This window comes from Leptopilina boulardi, unplaced genomic scaffold (assembly GCF_019393585.1).
Source record: "Leptopilina boulardi isolate dan_hultmark-lab unplaced genomic scaffold, ZJU_Lbou_2.1 LbouV2_119, whole genome shotgun sequence".
In the NCBI taxonomy this organism is placed as follows: Eukaryota; Metazoa; Arthropoda; class Insecta; order Hymenoptera; family Figitidae; genus Leptopilina; species Leptopilina boulardi.
In genome coordinates, this window is record NW_026137662.1 from 774,899 (window position 1) to 795,506 (window position 20,608).

At 26.7% G+C, this 20,608-nt stretch overlaps 2 protein-coding genes across 6 annotated transcripts in view; one reads left to right on the forward strand and one right to left on the reverse strand.

Moving 5' to 3' along the window:
- Nucleotides 1-20,472, forward strand: LOC127283287 (tubulin polyglutamylase complex subunit 2). 4 transcript variants are annotated; one of them, XM_051308054.1, is made up of 5 exons: nucleotides 1-54; nucleotides 447-645; nucleotides 1,837-1,927; nucleotides 18,752-19,025; nucleotides 19,390-20,471. In XM_051308054.1, exons 4-5 carry the CDS (start codon nucleotides 18,782-18,784, stop codon nucleotides 19,911-19,913), a joined length of 768 nt encoding a protein of 255 aa, XP_051164011.1. In that variant the 5' UTR covers nucleotides 1-54; nucleotides 447-645; nucleotides 1,837-1,927; nucleotides 18,752-18,781; the 3' UTR covers nucleotides 19,914-20,471. The 4 variants fall into 4 exon arrangements, with proteins under 4 accessions (XP_051164011.1, XP_051164003.1, XP_051164020.1 ...); XM_051308046.1 differs by lacking the exons at nucleotides 1-54; nucleotides 447-645 and adding an exon at nucleotides 1,458-1,734; XM_051308063.1 differs by lacking the exons at nucleotides 1-54; nucleotides 447-645; nucleotides 1,837-1,927 and adding an exon at nucleotides 17,693-18,245 and having other exon boundaries at nucleotides 18,813-19,025; nucleotides 19,390-20,472.
- LOC127283275 (cholesterol transporter ABCA5-like) overlaps nucleotides 3,074-20,608 on the reverse strand; it is a 25,669-nt gene continuing 8,134 nt past the window's right edge. For both annotated transcript variants that reach the window (XM_051308015.1, XM_051308023.1), the window contains 22 exons: nucleotides 17,097-17,264; nucleotides 15,750-15,928; nucleotides 14,157-14,361; nucleotides 13,808-13,883; nucleotides 13,457-13,610; nucleotides 13,079-13,265; nucleotides 12,821-12,964; nucleotides 12,513-12,663; nucleotides 12,074-12,147; nucleotides 11,505-11,957; nucleotides 11,081-11,430; nucleotides 10,603-11,009; nucleotides 10,269-10,526; nucleotides 9,927-10,194; nucleotides 9,571-9,745; nucleotides 8,959-9,295; nucleotides 8,592-8,866; nucleotides 8,281-8,427; nucleotides 7,775-8,148; nucleotides 7,451-7,658; nucleotides 7,007-7,346; nucleotides 3,074-6,926 (listed from right to left, as the gene is read on the reverse strand). In XM_051308015.1, the coding sequence (XP_051163972.1) occupies nucleotides 6,823-6,926; nucleotides 7,007-7,346; nucleotides 7,451-7,658; nucleotides 7,775-8,148; nucleotides 8,281-8,427; nucleotides 8,592-8,866; nucleotides 8,959-9,295; nucleotides 9,571-9,745; nucleotides 9,927-10,194; nucleotides 10,269-10,526; nucleotides 10,603-11,009; nucleotides 11,081-11,430; nucleotides 11,505-11,957; nucleotides 12,074-12,147; nucleotides 12,513-12,663; nucleotides 12,821-12,964; nucleotides 13,079-13,265; nucleotides 13,457-13,610; nucleotides 13,808-13,883; nucleotides 14,157-14,361; nucleotides 15,750-15,928; nucleotides 17,097-17,264 (5,034 nt within the window). In that variant the 3' untranslated portion in view covers nucleotides 3,074-6,822. The remainder of the gene's footprint in view (nucleotides 6,927-7,006; nucleotides 7,347-7,450; nucleotides 7,659-7,774; nucleotides 8,149-8,280; nucleotides 8,428-8,591; nucleotides 8,867-8,958; nucleotides 9,296-9,570; nucleotides 9,746-9,926; nucleotides 10,195-10,268; nucleotides 10,527-10,602; nucleotides 11,010-11,080; nucleotides 11,431-11,504; nucleotides 11,958-12,073; nucleotides 12,148-12,512; nucleotides 12,664-12,820; nucleotides 12,965-13,078; nucleotides 13,266-13,456; nucleotides 13,611-13,807; nucleotides 13,884-14,156; nucleotides 14,362-15,749; nucleotides 15,929-17,096; nucleotides 17,265-20,608) is intronic.

Below are 20,608 nucleotides of genomic sequence, written 5' to 3' on the forward strand. Positions count from 1 at the left end.
CTTCATTCGAATGTTTGCGTCCCTTTGGTGCACCTCGTCTTTTCTACAAAGATGGTAAGATTTTATCGTTTTTTCTTGAATTTCTTGCATGCTAACTATTTTACTAGACAGGGGGAATGATATATTGTAAAAATATAACCTAAATTGGTAATTAGTTAATACAGTCAACGACTTAAGCATTGTCCTTCGCGTGCCCATTGACACACATTATCGTTGCATGCAAAGTTCACAAAATCGATCAAATTTTGGTAAATCTCACAAACTTTTATAAATATTTCTTTTGTTTCGTATTATTAAACATGATGTGCATGGGGGAATAGTTATTATTTTTGGTTTTTTTCGATTATTTGGGCAAAAAATTGGAAAAATTTTTGCGACAATGAAAAATTTCCAAGATGGCGGCCATTAACAATTGTTGAATAATTGGCATTTTTTTTTTGTTTCAGATTCCTAATTGGTGGCCAGTCAAGATCCTCAGCAAATTATCTCTTGCTAAAGCTGTTTGGAACCCGGTCTATTCGTTTAAGGTTATGTTTCAAAAATTTTCTCAAAATTCGGAAATTTTTGTTCATAATTGAGAGTAGGGATCTCCGTGGACTGAACAGCTTTAAGAGGATCATTTGTAACATCGAATTTTCAACTTTGGTAAGATATTTGATAAATAATAGTAAAATATTTTATTCCGACAATCGAGATTTTCTATTTTTGTCAAAATTATTTAATTAATTAATTTTTTTTTTGCTTTTTTGACAAAAATAGCGATAATTAATATTGCATTTCATATTTTTACATTTTTTGCTCAAAAATATTTGTAATTAATATTGATTCGTAGTCATTTTCTAATTAAAACAATAAAATATAGCTAAATTTCTATTTTTCGTGATTTTGCTAGTAATAAAAATGATTTTTTTCCATTTGAAAAAAATATACGTTTATTAATAATGTTAATAATTATGGTATTTTAGGTTATGTCGTTTAATTTTTATTATCAGTAAAATAAAATAATTTGTTTAAAAATATGGACAGTGAAAAATATTTTCTAAAAAGTGAAATTTAGTTGAATTATATAATTACAATTATTATATTAAATTATATAATAATTACAATTGTTAAATTATATAATAAATACAATTGTTTAATTAGAATAATGATATTAATTTATTTTTTTCTGTTTTACAGAAATTATTTACTATTTCTTTTTTTCAGGCTCACCTATGGAAAAAAAGGACAAAAAATCATTTTTTACAAGTTTCGAGTCAGTGCGGGAGATTAAAATTATTAAGTCTTTAAAATTTTATTAAAATAAAATATTAAATAGAATATTTTTCAAATTTCGAGTCAGTGCGCGCTAGTAAAAAAAAAATTGAATCTCTGAGGTTTTTTTAAAATAAATATGTCAAAATTTTGTAAATATTTTTGAAAATTTTTATTTTAAATTTCAGAAAATATTACTTTTTTGTACTCTTTCTGAATTTTTATTTGATTCGAAAACTAAAATTCTGAATTTTAGAAATATTGAGTATTTAAAATTTTTCTTGCAATATTATTAATAAAATTAATTATTGAAAGTACATAAAACAATTATAAAGTTAAAATAAATTGAATAAAAAATATTTTATAATGAAATTATTCAAATTATAATTTCTTTTCAAATCTTATGCTTTAGATGATTCAAATATTTTATTTTCGTGTGTTGTTGAATATTTGGATGCTTTGAAAAAATTATAAATTAAGGTAATTTTTCTGAAAAAAAGAAAATTTTTTACAATATATTTTAGTGTCTTAAAAAATAATTAAAAATTATTTAATACATATTTGTTTCTTTGTTTTTTACAGAATTGACGAAAGAACACGAATGATATGGACTTTGAGAAAAAAGGAAATTCCAGCAATTCCACTACGGACTCACACAAATCTGCGATTAATGGTTCGTCCCTTTTGCTTCTTAAAAAGAGCAAATTGTAATAAATTTGAAAAATCTCCTAGTGACCGCTAATTAAATCAGTTACCTTCAAAATTGAATTAATTTATTTAATTAATGAGTGGATTTCTGTTTTTATTTCTTAGATTAAGGTAATTTTTTCTTGGGTCACGCGGAAATGTAATAATTACAGATATTTTAAAAATCGATCAAACTATTTAATTTACGATAAAAAGGCCGTTTTATATTGTTTAAAAAAAATTATACCAAGAAAAAATGTTAAATTTATATTTTATCAAAGTAAATTAATTTTGAAAAGTAAATTTAATACTACAATTTTTTCGAAAAATGTTCAATATAATCAAAAACTTTTTTAGAAAAGTAGTAAATAACTAATAAATTTTTGCTTAAAACAATTTGGAAATTTTAGAAAATTAACATTCATTCTAATTAAAAATAACATTTTAAAATGAATTAATAAATTAATACTTTTGGTAAATTTAAAATTTAAAAATTTATTTTTTATTTAGAGTAGGATGTCTTAATTTTTTTTCTTTCAGGTTTTATTGAGGTATTAATTATTTTCTATTATTAAAAGTCAATTATTTTGAAATAATTGATTTTTAATACTTTTTAAATCCACTTTGTCACTATTAGATTTTTCCCACTTTATTTTTTATTTATTTATTTAGTTATGGGTTTAAAAAAAAAAAATAGATACTATCGTATTGTTTGTCAAAAATTAGAAAGTATTTAGGAATTGTTTATCAAAATCGTTTCGAAAGTTTAAGGAAATATTTTTATTTCCTTTTCTAGTATTTTTCGTTTTTATTTTTTTCTTTATCGTTTTAGTATTTAAAAAATTTGGTGAATTATTATTTTTATCATCATCATTTTTGTTCCTTGTTTTCGCTGTGTAGGACTTTTATTTTTCTTCGTTCTTCGTAAATTATTTGTCGTCTTTGTGCAGTATAAAAAAATTGATGGTTAATTGTAAAAAGACTTAAATTTTATAAATAAAAAAAGAGGAAATAGGAAATTCGGGATATGTTAAATTCTAAGATAGATAATAATTATTTTTTAAATAATAAACCAGTAGGCTTCACTCTTTTATTAATTTAAAAGTGTGAATAAATATATAGACCAATAATATTCAATGTCTCACTAATTTTTTTTTATTAGTGAAAAAGCTTTTGTCAAACACTTCATTACATTCATTTTACACAATAAATATACATGCCGATATCAGTTTCCTTTGTTCCTTCGTTTTTTTCATTTTTTTTTCTTTTTTTTTTGATTCTGTATATATATCAATGCGAATCACTACAAAATTATTTTTGCAGATGATTAGTGGTTGTTATATATATATTATTAAATGCTTTTGTGGTTCTTTTTTTCATGATTCTTAAAAAATCTATTAGTTAAAATTATAAAAATTATACAATAGAATGGAAAAATGTTAATAATATAATTTTCAGCGATTACGAATTATCGCATAAAGCGCTATAATTTCATCAGTTTTTTACGTTTTAAAAACGTAATTATAAGTTGAACACAAGCGGTAAATTTTTTGCGTTAATACGTATTCGCTATTTTTTACAGCTTTTTTTCGGTAATTTGACATCTTTCGTAAATAGCAATTTTTTAAAATATATAATATAGATTAAAAGTTGAATTTTTTTTCATGTGTAGAAAAATTGCTTTTGGAAGTCTGCAATATTGACTTTTTTTTTCTTTTTTTTTCGAAACAGCAAGGAAACTGAGGCAACATTTTCTCTCAATTCAATATTCACCTTTCAATAGTGAAAACAATTTATTCATTATAATAAGAATTAAGCATAATATTTTACGAATAAAAATTTTCTATTGCTTGCAGATTATTTATATATATTTATTATATGTATATAAATTAATGCGGTGATAGTTTTTAATGATAAATAATTAAAATAATAAATTTCCCGCTGATGAAAGCGCAGTTTTATAATGATTATAAAAAAGTAACATATTGTTTTTTGTTTTTGAATTTTCGAGATAAAATCACAAAAACAAGTAGCAATAATTGTCATTTTTTTTTTAATGATCATTTTTTATAATAATTGACTAAATTTTTTTTTATATTATTTGTTAATTACTAAAGGGCATAAAACTCCCTGTAAATGCGAGTAATACGCACCTGCGTCTCATTTATATTCATTACAGTATGATTTTTTTTTATTCGTGTAACATCGTATTTACAAAAAAAATCCAATTGTGATAAAATTTTTCAAATTGCACTACCTAAAATTTCATCTACAAAATGTTTTATTTTCATTCAGTCCTCGTAGTTGCGTTTTTGAGCTAATCGATCCCAGATTATCTACACTCAGGAGGCAGATTTTTTAAATCGACTGGCCATGATTTTTTTTTATCATAAAATCGTAAAAGATACATTTTATTACTCTCAGATTTTGTTTCGCTCGAAATTTTTTTTTAATTTTAATTTAAATTTTAATTGAATTTAATGGAAATTAAAATTTAATTTTTAAAATTTAATATTCAATTAAAATTTAACATTAAAATTTAATTTTGGAGCGATTTTTTTTACTAGGATTCGACTAATAATTTAATTTCTGCTTTCGATTGTACTCTCACACCGAGTTTCACACTTTATATTCACACTCTTTCTCTCTCTCCCTCTTATTCGTGCACACATACCTAAGTATTAATTTTTTGCAAATCAATTTTTGAAGTTCGTTATTTACAAAGTTTTGTCTTTAGTCATTAGGATTAATTTTTCTAAAATTAAACTCTTAAGAGAATTTTTCATTAATCGAGATTCAGACTGTTCTGTTAAAAGGTCCAACAATAAATGTTTCGTTAAAAATTTATAAAACTTTAACGATGAGAATATTTTTTTTCTAAATATTCATTTGGGAGCTTTTGGACTTCCAGATTTTATTTTGCTTTTTATTCGTTCTGATTTATTGAATTAAATTAATGAACTGAGTAGATTAGTATAATTACGAAATTTGTTAATAAAATCGAATCAATTTTTAAAAAATATTTTTTACATAAGAAATAAATAAATTCAGATAATATAATAATTAAAATAATTGATAAATAATTAATTTAATTTCAATTTAAATTAATTAAATACGCATTATAAAAAATTTCGATAAATTACAAATTGTTGGAAATTTCGAACAGAACGGAAGAAAATTAAGGAATAGTTAATAAAATTTAGAATGTCCATTATTTAATTAGCCTACTCACAATTGCTCAGATTTGGTTATAACAATCTATAATCTATGATCCGGTGTTCTTTTAAGATTAAGCAAGATTAAGAAAGTCCCTAGTAATGTAATATTTGATACTAGTTTGTACAAGTGAAATGAAGTAATAATATTGATATACGAGTTTTTCTCATCTCAGTACATGTCTTGGACATTTTTTTTCAGATATATATTTTTTCATTTTACTACATTAATGATAAATTCTAAACTTCCTTAATCATTTAATTTTATGAACTTGACTTTTGCAAAAGCTCTCTAAATTTTGCTTTCTTTCTCTCTTTTTCTCACTCTGAAAAAAACAAGATACGCGCATTTAATACAATCTCACGTTTATCTAAATTCTTCGATCGTGTTTTACAATTTTTTTTTATAACTATAAAGTTCATTATTTTATAACATATTGTTTCTTACAAAGATTCAATATTTAAAAAAAAGTATTCTCACTTTCGTGAAACTTTAAAAGGATTGCACTCTCTCAAAGGAGATGTTCTTTTTTTCTCTTATCTTTAATTTTTGTTTCTTGATAAAGTTTCTATATAACAACTTACAAGATAGTAAATGATAGTGTCAAAATCACAAAATACGTTATCACAAAACAGTGTTGAATTTAGAAAAACAATTTTTATAACATAATTTTGAATTCAAAAGTTAAAAAAATATTAAATGTGAATAAAAATTTATACAATTTTTCTTTTTAATTAAAAACTTTTCCTTAGCGGAACGTATAATCACAATAAATCTTAATTAAATTATAATAGGATATAATTATTAAAATATAATTAACTAAAATGAACATTACAATAAATTACTAGGTAATTAATTATTTTGAGGTAAATTAAAAATGAAAGACAAGAAAATTTATCACTAATCACTTGTTTCTTCGTTTCTATATAACTAACATTGTTTTGTTTTAACATCTTATTAGCTTTCTATATTTTCCGTTAATTTTCATAAAAGACGTAAAAAAACGGTCTATTATCAGTTCTCGATGAAAACATTTATGGTTTTCCAATGAAGGCTTATCGGACGTTGATATTTTGTTAAATATTTGCGATATATTTTTTTATTATGTATATATAATAATCGTCAAATACAACATTGAATACAAAAAAGGAATGCCTTCATTGGAATACCTTCATATAGAAATCACAATTTTTGTTGGCTTCACTCGTCACGATAAAAATCAACAAATAATGAGATTGTCTTTTCATAATTTTCAAACAAAAAAAAAAAAAGAATCTTTGTTTCTTTGAAATTCTATACAGAGTTGAAATTGTTAAAAAAATGTGATTTTTTCCTGTTAATAGCGATCAAGGCAAATTGAAGGAGAATGAATTATACATATGACTTAAAAAAAAGTATAGATATAGAACACACTTCCACAATGGTACCTGACCACTCTTTATTCTCACATCATTCACAAGTTTTAAATTCAAGTTCAAATCACTTGATAACACTTGCTTAAATTGTCTGTGATTTATTAATCTTCACAACCACTCAAATTTTTGTTTTAATTTTTTTTAGTTCAATCATTCTTGCGCGTTATTCTAGAAAATATAATCTCACTCGCTTCATGGAATGGACTTATCACTTTTATTTTCTTTTTTTTTCATTAGACACTTTTTGTCATCATTCCTTTTCGTTCATGTCATCGTAGTGAGAGAACTTAAGGAACACTTGCTCCAATGTTGTTTGACTAAAACTGTATTCCTCGATATCTAATTCTAGTTTAGCTGAAACATAAAAATTAATTTCAATTTTATTGTCAAGGAGGTAAAAAGGGTGATAAATTTTTTTTTGAGTTTCTTGTTACCTTTTTCCAACTGCGTGAAACATTCGGCCAGCGAGTGTACCGCATGTTGGGGCACAGAAAATACCAGTCTATCGACAAAACTTTCCTCTAATGTTGCATCGGAAAATAATCCTGCAACAAATTCTTTTAATCCTGTCATTCTATCACAAGACGGTGTCGTTGGAGTGGAATCACCACCCAAGAGTTTTATTTCCAATGTATAGCCAGCACCATAGAGATTTTTGAGATGTTGAGTCGAACCAATACACCTCAATTCACCCTTCACCATTATTCCAACTCGCGAGCAAAGTGCATCGGCTTCCTCCATTGAGTGAGTCGTTAAAATTGCACCTCTGCCACCCTAATTAGATAAAAAAAAATATTGAAATTTTAATTTAATTTCTTTTTCATTCAATTTTCTTTTCAATAAATTTTTATTTAATAAAATTTATTTTTAATTTGCACCTGGAAACTGGCGAGAATTGTGTCCCAGAGGAACCTTTTTGATCTTGGATCCATTCCAGTGCTAGGCTCGTCCATAAGAACAACTTTTGGTCCACCCACCATTGCCATTGCAAAACTGAGTTTTCGTCTCGTTCCTCCAGAACATTCTTGAGTTTGTTTATCGGCATGTTCGTAAATTTGTAGCCCCGATAGATATAAATCTACAATTCTGTGAAAAATTAAAAAAAAAAAAACATTACACATTTTATATTATTTTTTGAAAAAAAACATGAAAAATTATTTATTGAGATAAAATATCAATTTTTTTATAAATATAATAAATACCGATTGACTTCAACCCAAGGAACACCGCGTATAGCAGCGTAACATTCTAAATGTTCCCTGACTGTGATATTTTTCCATTGAGCATCATGTTGAGGACAATAACCCATTTTTCGAAAAGCTTCATTCATATGGGAATTGATATTTAAACCGCTAATTTGAACTTTGCCTCGGGACGCAGCCTCTTCGGCTATTATTATCTTCATTGTTGTCGTTTTTCCCGCTCCATTGTGACCCAATAAACCAAAAACTTCACCTGGTTCGACGGCCAATGATAAATTTCTCACGGCCAATTTACACGAAGGCGTTGTTTGTTGTTCACGTTTTGTGCAACAATTGCACATTCCAACTTCGCGTTGATATTCTTTTCTTAAATTCTGAAACAATTTTACAATATATCGATTATGTTATTTTATGAAAAAAAAGTGAATTTTAATTCTAATTAATTAGAATGATTTAGATTTCATAGAAAAATTTAAAATGGGAGAATACAATATTTTTATAATTACTTGAACTAAAACAACAGGAGGCTCCTGAACAGCCGAAGTGCTAATTAAATTGAAAACTTTTTGTCGCTCGTTTTTCACGTCTATGTCCTCATGTTCTCCAATGTCAGGGTTCTCCATAATTTCTTCTCCAATCGAGCCACCGTTTCTCTAAAATTTTACAATTAAATTAGTTTAATTTTAATAACAAAAATTACAAAATTAAAATAATAAACATAATAAAATTAAACTTTGGTCATTATTTTAAGAATTATATAATGAATAATTTGATTGCAATAGAAATATAGTAAAGGGGAAAATATTTATTGACTTACGGTAAAATATTTAAATAAATCGCTGATATTGCCACCACTCTTCTTGATATCGAGTAGAAGTAGAACAAAGAACCAAACAGGACAATGAAGAATAACTCCAACACCCATGATAATTATTTCAGTCGTCAAATAATCGGACAATGTCAAATGTTGACAAGCCGTGTTTATTGAGCACATTAGATGAACACGATCAACATAATAAACCGCCGCATACGGAACGTACATTGTATTCAATAATGAGAAAACAACATGAAGAGCAAATGCTGCAGTTCCACCTGAAGAATAATAAAAATTTAGCGTATTAATTTTATTAAAAAATTTAGTGAATTTGTATTTAAAAATAAAACTTGTGAAAATATTAACTCACCAACGCCCAACATATCTAAAATCATGACTAGTAGAAATGGTATGAGGCCAAAAAATGTTGCTATATTTGGCAAGATACTTTGAGCAGAATCCATTTTATCGAAAATATAACTGAGACATGTGGAAAATAATATTGACGATGGACAATAAAGCATGAGTAAACTACCGAGTGTGAGAAGTGCTGGTATTTCTTGAAGTGATGGAACATCAAAGAGGAATATAATCCCAAGTATACAGAGGCAAATAATACTCATCAATCCAACCAAGACGATAAAATACGTGATAAAATACATCGTAAACGAGAGACCATTCACGCGGAGTTGATTCTTTGCTTTTATCTAAATTGAATTGAAATAAACAAAATTGCGAGTTAAAAATTTACAGCAAATTGATTATATTATAAATATTTGTGATTTTTCATGAGGATTTTACAAATCGAAAGGTGTACACATTTTTTTTTTTAATTTCAAAATTTCATTTCGAAATAAAGAAAAGAAAATTTTGAAAATTTAAAAACGTTGTGTACCTTAATTTTAAATTGTTGAAAAATAGTTTTTTCTATAAATTAGACTTTAGTTTCGTTATTAAATTAGTTTTCTTGAGAAAAACATACCTCTCGATCATAAACCATATCCACGGCCAGAGTAATTGGTACTAATACAAAATCCATTCCGATTAAAAGCGCTGAACTTGCGACGCCGATATTAAATTCCTGGGGCTGTGATGTTTGTTGAAACGGTCGGCTTGTAACATTAATAACATCTACTTCGTCTGTTTTCTTTAAAAGTCTGTAAAAAAAAATTAGTTTCAATTTCGAGGCTTAAAACCTTGATTATTCGATTTTTCATCTTTGTTATTTTGAATTTCTTTACATCCGAATCAAATTCGGTTCCAATATTCATTCGAATAATTTGTTTTTAATTATCTAGTGGAAAAATCATCATAAAAGTAATAAATTAATAATCGTACCTTAGATAAGAATTGGAAATAATATTTGCAAGAACCGGCAAGGAATGTTGCATAGTGTCATTGTAGGAAATAGTCAAATTCATGTGTTCATTGTCAAATGAATTAATATTCAAAACAGCCATGTGTGGCGCCATATCAAGAAGATCGGCATATTTTCCCTTAAATTCTTCCACATAATTCACATCCTGTTTGATTTGATTTAAAAATGGAGCAATATCATGACTGCTCTGATTTGTGAAGAGAATTCTCGTTTCGTCTTGATATGTGTCTAAAAAAGGAAAAAAAAATTATAAAGTAATTAAAAAATTAATTAATTAACTTTTGACATTTGTGATAATTTACCATTGCTGAGTGACAAACTTTGTATTCCCATTTCAACTTTTTGAATACTGTTTACATATAATCCAAGAGCAACAAGGGCAAGTGGAGCGACAATCATAAAATAAAGAAGTTGAATATTCCTCAACAATCTTAAAACTCGTAATCGCAACATTGCGTACAAAGTTTGGAGACAGTTAGGCCGGATTTTAATTGGGTCCAAACCCAGGCCAAGTATCGCGGGGTTTTTCTCGTTTATTCCATCTTGCATATCAACAGCTCCTAAAATTAAAATTTGTAAAATATTAATTTTTTTAAAACAATAAAAATATTCTCTTCTTTTTTTTCTCAAACAAACCTTTGACTTGTCCATCAGTTTGAACAGTTGCACCTTCATTTTGTAAACTTTGATAGGATGTACTTTTTGATTGTAATGAGAGTGAACGACTTAGTGCTCGATTTCGAACCATTTTCTTTGATAAATTATCCATTGTACATTCAGTTTCTTCATCTTTTTCTAAATGTAGAAAAACTTCCTCTAATGTTGTCATTGATACACCATAGCTACTGATACCCAATCGTGATGCTTTTGTTTTTATTTCCTGTTCAATCGCTGAAAAAAGTGGTGCAAAATTTTCCACTGAATTGTGCGGTAAAATAAAACTCAATTCACGGCCGTGTCGTCTTGCTTTTTCTGCTTTTGAAACGTGAGATGTTACGAGACGAGTTATCGCGTGTTCTCTGGCATTTCCCTCCAAGACAAGACTGTAAGAGAAATTTGAAATTAATTTTCTGTTGAGTAAATATTTTTTATGGAAAAGCTTTTTTTTACATACGTCAAGTGATAGCCAATTCCAAATTTATTTTTAAGAAACAGAGAACTTCCACAACATCTCAATTTTCCTTTACTAATGACAGCCTTTCTATCAGCTAAAATATCGGCCTCATCCATAAAATGTGTTGTCAGTAAAATAACCTTGCCGTGTCTTCTCGACTGTAAAAAGGACCACATTTGTCTCCGTGAATAAGGATCAACGCCCGCTGTTGGTTCGTCCAGGATAATTATTTTTGGATCGCCAATTATGGCAATGCCAACTGATAGTTTTCGTTTTTGACCACCGCTTAGATATTTTGCGAATGTATCTGCTTTTTCAATTAAATCAATGTCTTTCAAAGTTTTCTTCACCTAGGAATAAAAATAAATTGTCAAAAAATTGAAATTTTCACCTTTTAAAAATTTAAATAATTAAATTTTTTTACCTCTGGTTCAATCATGGATCTTGGAATACCTCTGACGGCAGCAAAGAATTCAAGATGTTCTCTTGGTGTTAGAAGATCAAATAAAATATCATGTTGAGGACACACTCCAGTCATACTTCTAATCATATGCATATCATTAGAATCTCTAACATCGTAGCCAAAAATAAATGCCGTTCCTGCTGTTGGTGCTGTAAGTCCTGTTAAAATATTAAACAATGTCGTTTTTCCTGCTCCATTGTGCCCCAAAATAGCAGTAATCTGCCCTTCATAAATCGTTAAATTGATGCCATTGACAGCTTTCGTTTCTGGTCTACGACATTTGTGATACGATTTATATAAGTCGACTATCCTTATTGCTTCGCGACCCTTCATTTCTCGCACCACTGGCTCCACATCTCGATTTTTCTCTTCTCCTGGGATAAAGGAATTCGATTCGCCATTTGATGTGGGTACCTTTTTTTTGTGGACATTAGAAAAATTAATCTCTTTTTTTCCCCTCTCATATCGGAAATTATATTTTATTGATATTTATTTTATTTTATTATTTATTTGAGAATATTATAAATTACCCTTTGCGGTTTTTTTCGACACCAAAATCCGGGAACGAAACAAAACCAGGCGGGTCTTTTGATGCCGTATTCACCTGAGAAGAATAATTAATTTCGTTATGGAATTTTTTTTATTAATTAAATTATGAGACGCATGAATAAGTTTTAAATTTAATTTATTCGAATTTTTCATTTGACATAATTTCATTTCATTGACAAAAAAAATGTATTTGATTCAAATAATCGGTTTCTTTATACTATTATCAAATAAATATTTACCAAATAATTTTTATTTGACTCAAATAATAATAATTTCTGTTAAATAATAAAATATAAATTCTCGAAATAAATTCTAGATAATGGAATTATGTCAAATGAAAATTGGAATAAATTAATTTTAGAGCTTACTGATACGTCTCGAAATTATCTTGAAATGCGCTTCTTATAATATATATCTCACTTGGAATAACTGAATCCAGATAATAAGCCAGCAATCCATAAAGAAAGATATCTAAAGTTAACATCACAATACTACCACCGAATGGGATTCCTGGACCTGACCAAAGATTGTCGAAATTTACTCCCTCGCCTTGTAGATCTAACACGAGAGCCTGTGGCAATGAAAAATTATTTCTCATTTATAATACTGGAAAATCTTATTTCTAAAATCGATAATTTTCACAGTGGAAAAAAAATTTATGGAAAAACTGAAGTAAAATGGATTTTAAATAAAAATTTTATATACGATTATGATAAGAGACAACTTACCTTATCCATTGCTAAAGCAACACATGTGGGACTCAAAAGGGAAACTACCCAAAAAGCTATCGAGCTGGAATCATCAACGAAGACTTGAATGAAGTACACAAGACTTAGTATCGTTACGGCAAAATTTCCAAGAACACCTGCGGTCTATAAAAGAGGGGATGATGATTTACTTAAAAGTTTATAGCATCTTGCGATATGGAAGACAAGTATATGTATATATATGAATATACTTTGTACAATGTTAGTAAATCAGCTTACACGAGATTTGTCGAAGAAGGGTGTTATCATAAAAGCTATCATGATCACCGAGAAACTGTAAAGTACCACGAGCAAGAATATCGGTAGGAAATGTGTATGCTGGAACATTTGAAGTGTAAAAAGAAGCACAACTGCCACCGCTGATAGCAATAAAACAAATATTGCATAGATGATAAACCAAGATAACCTGCAATTAATTTTTAATAATGAAAAATTTAAACAAAAGAAAATAATAATAATGTAATATTATATCTTTGAGGTGGTGGCAATATGTTTAAAAATTTTTCTAAAAATTGAAAAATTAGGTCTCTTTTTTGAATAACTTTTTGCATCAATGAAATGGGTTTTGTTTATATAGGAGATTTTTGATTATCTTACCAAAAGACAGAATCCTTTAATCCCATGATTTTCATACCCTCCTTGATTTTATTTTCCTTCTCGCCGACTATCAGAATTAGGAGGTAGGTGATGAATTGAGACAGAGCAACTACCATATAGAGTGGAATTACCACCCTAAAAGCGAGCATCCAGTCTGTGAAAAGAAATCGTCATTTCTTACAATCCAATTTGTTTGTTAGAATATTTTATAGAAAGATTCTATTTTGTGAAGTTATTTTGTTCTAAGAAATTATAATTAATTCATTTGAATATGTATAATTATTGATAATAATTATTATTATTATTAATGTGTAATGATATTCATATCAAAAATAGAGATAATTCGCTTACCTGCAGTGAAAGCTTCCTTTGGAAACATTTCTAATTTTATACCAGGCACTGTTATTTCATTATTCTTCGTGTCTAACTGTAATGAGAAAATATAATTTTGCATCACATCATAGCTCGAATTTAAAATTCATAAAACTTGAAACAAACTTTTTAACATTGCATGATATTTAAATTAAATAATCAATATGTAGAAACGAAAAAAAAAATATATAGGTTCAACTTTTGTTTCAGTTAATGTTTTAATTAAATTTATTATCGTTGAGGTTTTTTTTTTACTTGAAATTAAATGCCAATAAAATATTTCTCTTGAGAGTGTATATGTGGGGGAAAAAATTTATAAGCAAATTACTCTAATTTTTGTAATGTCCATGATCATCTGCAAGGCCATAAATCCTGAGGTGAAGTAATTGTTTGCCGGGCAATTTCTGCCAGTTTCTATTGACAAAAGTCCACCCATCCAATGACTGAAATTTTTTCGACACGTTACGGGTGATGAATGTTTTTCTGCGGGAGATGGGGGCATTGTGTTCGTTGGATTTATTCTTATTTCATATCTGTAACAAATACCAGAAATATTAAATTTCATAGGTTTTTCAATTTTTTCAACAAATGAACAAAAATAAATATAAAAACTTAAAATTTTAATAATAATAATAAATAATAAATAAATAATTTTAAAGTTAAAGAAATATATATATTTTTTTAGTCTAAATGTTATTTTTACAATAGTATATAATGTATATATGTGGAATAAAACGACCATATAATTATACAATTTCGCGGTAAACCTAATCATCCTCAATTTATAATGTGCACTTTAGTAATTTCATTGTAAAGATATAGACAAACATATTTTCTATACGAGCGAGACAGAAAGGAAATGTTCAACAGTGGCTATGAATTTTATAGTAATTGGGTTAAGCATCGTCGCGCGATGTAATGATAGCGATAAGTTAGCATCTCTTTAGAGAGAGAAAGAGAGAGCGAATTTCAAAGAATAATTAACAACAGATGACGGAAATTGGTTTTCGATTTTCAAAATTTAGACTATTCAATAATAAATGTATGTACTTTTAAATTGATAATTTAATTTATACATTTAAAAATAATTATTTAAATTATAAAGGAAGTGTTCAGTCAGTTTCTAAATTTTTGTTATTTTATCAGTAGTAAAAGTAAATATTTAGTTAGACTTTTTACATCTTTGTAATTTTTATCAGTACACTCTAAATCTGAATCAGTGAAAATTTCACTGAATTCAAATCAGTGGCTCAGTTTTCTTTAATTCACCAGTGAAATTTCACTGGGAATCAGTAAAAACCACTGATTCTCAGTGAAATTCCACTGGTGAATTAAAGAAAACTGAGCCACTGATTTGAATTCAGTGAAATTTTCACTGATTCAGATTTAGAGTGTAGGTAGTATAAATCGGGTTTCGTCAGACATATCGTGTAATGTAGAAAACAGTAGTACATGTCAATATTTTAGATTTTTCTAAATTTACCAGTAGTATAAGTAAATATTTATCAGTAGAACAAGTCGGTTTTAGTCAGACATATAGTAACCGATTATTTAAATAAAATAATTTTTTTCAGAGTAGTACAAGTCTATTTTAGTAAGACAAAAATCTAATTTTTTATTATTATCATCTTACTATTATGTTTATTATTATAAATACCCAACTTTTGTGTATATTTTCTAAAATTTTAAAGTTTTTATACTCGAAAAGAAAATAAATTTACAATTTCTTAAACAAATAATAAACTTAGGAGTTTCGAAAACAATATCACAGAAAAGTTTATTCTAAAATAGGTCAGTTTACATTGTTTGAAAAAGTAGAAATTTCTTATAATATAATTTACGTGTATTTACATTTTTATATATGTTATTTTGTTATATTGTTTGGAAAAAAAAATTAAGGTTTAAAATTATTTATACTTACGATAAATTTTGAGATATTGGTGAGGAATGTTCGAAAATAACTGCTATAGGAACACTGGCAGGATCTCTCCAATAAGCTGCTTGTAGATCATCCTTCGTGTCGTACATCATAAAACTTAAAGGAAGTTTTCGATATTCCCACGTACTCATCCATAGGGTATTCATGGAATTTAAAAATGTCTGAAAACATATATTTGAATATTTTACTAAAATATATATTTTAATTTTTGTTCAATTGTTGAAATTTTTTTGAAAAAATTAATCTATCGATTTCCTATAATGTATAGGAAAAAAGTTTAACAATGAAAGTTTGTTTATTATTAAAATTAAAAGTTATTAAATACTTTTTGCATATAAAATAGTTGCCCTAGTTATTAATAAAGTGTCAGTAAATAAAGTTATTTTTCAGTGACTTATTTACTTTGTAAAAAGGAAGTTCTCTATTTTTATTAATGAGAATTAAGAAAACTAATTTTTTCATTAATATAATTAATTTTTCAATTATAATTAAATTTATTTCAAAAGAAGGATTTATTAGAAATATATATTCGAAATTGATATAGGTATAGTGGTAAATTTGTCATGTTTTAAAGATTCGTCAGGTGTAAAAAAAAATTTAAAACGTTTCTACCTGTGAAGAGCTTTTAATCTTAGTGAATCATTAAATGGCACTAAGCCAAATCTCTCGTTGTTAAATATTGGCAAAATTTTCGTATTTTAAGCTTAAAACATTTTTGTCTATAAATATAATATTTATTATTTAAAAACATTTTATTTGTTGTTCATTTTTCAAGTTCTTCTTTAATGTCACGTTCTAACTTTAGAATGTAATTTGTGTACATAACAACATTTTTTTAATATTTCTATGAAAATTAAAATCAGTTTTTTATTTCAAGATACCATATATCTAAATATATCTCAAATGGAATAAATTTTTTTAAATTGTGTTTTTTGTATCGTTTTGAGGGTAGAAACTTGTAGTAAAGGACTTCATTTGTTTAGAAAGAATATAAAAATAAAACCGGACGGTTTTACGTATATATGACCAGATCGATATAGTCACGAAAAGCACTTATAAAGTTTACGATTTTCCCCTAGCTCAAGAAGCTGCTACATACAGTCAAGTTTTCAAGTAAATGCGGTTCCGTTCCTTCTAATGGAAGCGTCCATTGCCCTTTTGCAAAAGTAACAAAATTTTATTTGAAAAATTGTTTAGGTAATTTCTGTACTGAATACAAATTCGTTTCAGTTATAAATTGTTAATTCTGAATTAAAATTTTGTTTTATGAAGTTTCTGATGGATAGAAATTAGGTGAATTAGGGAAGATTAAATTTTTCTGGTACTTACTTGAGTTTCATTTGAATTGGGAACAACTGCGATGGTTTTGTTGATATCAAAGAACTCGAAAACATCCCCTTCCTGCCTTTGAGTGGTCATTGCAGGATAATTCGGATTAGGAATTAGTACCTTAACCACAATTAAAATCCCCAGGATGTAAAGGGGTAGAAAGATCTCCTGTTACATAAAACATATTCAAAAAATTAATATTACACTAAATATAATAAAATAATCAGTTATATATAACAAAATTTAAAAATAATTTTTAAATTGTTTTCAAATAGAATATTTAATAAATCAAGAAATTTTGATGCATTTAACAGGCTTTCCAATGTCTGACCATATTTCTCTTGCACTACTTAAACTTCGATAAAAGAAGTATAGACAACTATTTATAGTTCTTACATTTATAATTAGTTTTACTATAAATAACAAATAAATACATTTTTATATTTATTTTATGTTTTACATTCTCATCAGAAAGTATAATTTTATTAGAGTATAATTTGATTTAAAAAAAAATGTTCCAAATGAAGCATAAATATTCCTCATATATTTCACTCATAATTTTTTATCGTTTTTTACAATTGTTCGTTTAATTGAGCTTATTTTAAATCTTAACGTATTGCTCCCAGTGGATATAAAAACATTGTTAACCATAAAAAACAGTTACCAGTAGACATATATATGTCTACTGTTTACTGAAACGTTACAAAACCATAAAAATCGAACAAGCCAATACATAACCATGTCTATATAAACGTACATACATTCGGCTACTAGCTTTCAACTGTTTACAGTTTTTATCCACTTTTATTAGATAAATAAAAAAAAATTTACACCAGGGATATTTAGTCATTTTCGTATATAAATTTACTTTTTAAATGTTTTTTTTTTTCAAAAGAAAATTTATAACATTATTTACATTTGCCGTTGACTAAAAATATTTGCTTTTCGTGAAACATTTTTCTCTCATGGAACGTAAAACGAGTATAAAGATGTCTTCCATTTGCGTTGCCTTAGTAATCAACAAACTTTTGCCTACCCAGTAAAATTCGATTTATCCGTCGTTGATAATTTACATTCAGTTGTCTTTCTTTGTCTGACAAAGTAAACAGAATTATTCAACATAATATAAATGCGAATTTTTCCTATCTTGTAAGTGTCTGTTGCAATATTCATATAGTGAAAGAAATAACTGTAAATATTCGCTTTTTTATCTTGTATTTTTTTAAACGCGAAAATCTCGAAAAAGGTATAGTGAAATTACGAATATTATGTTAATAATGATAATAATAATAATATTATTAATGGGTAATTATTGTATAAATTATTTTGATATTATTATTGTTTTTAATAATGCAATAATAATAAAATACTTATATGATAATAATTTTAGTTAACATTTTAATTTCATTATTATTGTACTTTGCATTAATTGTTATTATTACATTCCTGAAATTTGTTTTACAATCCATTTAAATAGATTGTTTTACTCATTTTATTTTTCGAATTTATTATTATTTATTTATTTATTTACATGTAAATAAGTTTATAGAAGAAAAAGTCTTAATTATTATTATTGTCATTATTATAGTTCGATTATTGCAACAATTTCTTTTTTATTTTTATGAAAAATAAAAAAAAAATAATATCATTTGTAGAGTATGAAAAGAGTATTTAAATAAAGGAAGATGTCTTTTTTCGTGGACGTTGTAACTGAAGATTCATTTTATGAAAATCTCATGTTGGGCGTGATGAAAATTTTGGAAAATAGTCCATGCGTGAAAAATGTTGAAATTGACATGAGAAGTCCTTGCGATAGAGTGGCACTTTCCACTTGGGAGCAAAGGCATTGTTGTAATTTACCTGAAGAAATGAGGAATTTTTATGCTTCTGTAGATGGATTTCTTTTAACTTGGAGTCTCGATATTTCAGGTATAATTAAACCTCGCTATATATATAACAATTTTCATTATAAATTTTGCTACATTTTAAAAAAAAATTAATTATTTTCTTGAGATGTAAAGAAATGTCGATAATAATTATCGTTTTTCGTTATTTCAACAAATTAAAGAAAATTCCAATTAAAATTAATTTAATATCAATTAAATTGAATAAAAATGTTAATAATTAATTAAATAATGGATTTCATTACATTAGAATAATTAAAGTAAAATGCATTTTAAAAAAAGTGTAAATTAAATTAAAAATGAATAGTCTAACTAAATTAAAATTTTTTCTGAAATGATGGAGGATATTTAATGAAATTCTTGGTCCCTTTCTTTTACTGTTGCTAAAGGGGAGGAATTTCCAGTGGGTAAAATGGAGGTTGGTGATCTTGCATCCCTAAAACGTTTTGTGGGCACTAAAGAACAGCAAACGACAGCAGAATCAAGTCGTCGTGATGGTCTTCAACTTCCTTCTTTTAGTCCTCGTTGCAAGCTCTTTGAAATTGGTCAATGTGGCGAAAGTAAAATTATTCTCGTTTATCAAATTACATCCGATCAATGTGAACCCGGAATATGGCTTTATCATGAAACTAAATGTCAATGGCACTTTATTACAAATAATTTCATCAATTATTTTCGTATGATGTTGGTACATCTTGGATTACCCTTGTGGCAATATTGCGTCGTTGGATTGTCATTGCCCACATGGGTGGAGCAAGTATTCTTTTTAGTTGGACCACATTTGCTGCCAATGACGGCAAAATTAAAAGAAACCATTTCAACAACCCTCTGGAATGATGGTCCAATCAATGTAATTGATCCGACAATTTTTAAGGGCAAGGAGAATAAACAGAGAATTTTGAAAAAGAAATAATGACATTTTAAGGTTATATAAGCGCAAAATGAGAAATTTCAATATGAATATTTGTGTGTAGAAAATAATTATTATTTAAGTCAATTATAAATGGTACTTGTTTCAAATACAGAAGTTATTGGTGCAAATACAGTTTATTTAATTCAATTATTTGGTTCAAGTAATCGATTAGTTGAATCAAATAATTTTTTTTTCAGTGTTTATACCATAGATTATAAATATTTACTTATATACGTTTATTTGAGTTAATAATTCATTAATCTTTTTGACGAATCCTTGGCCCAATTGGCACTGATTTTCGGGCAAAAAGTTTTATCAGTCAAATTTGTGAATCTTTTACACATAGGTTACTATTTGGCAAACAGTAGTTTTGGCCACGTGACAGATTATAATAGTCTATGCGTCGCTAGAGTTGAATTTTTTTTCCTTTCTTTTTTCTTCATCTAAACTTCTGCATTGTTATTGAAGAAAAATATAATCAATTTCAAAAATAACTAAAGTCTGTGAACCTGAAACTATTGTGTGCTATTTTACATTTTTCGTCTTGATTTTTTGCAGTAATTTTATTTTTATTAGCAAAATATTGATACCTTACTGATTGAACACTTGTTTCTTTATTTGTTTAGTGCTGGCGTACATTTTTCATTTGTACTTTAAACAAAAACTTTGAATCTATATTCAATTCGCTCATTAGA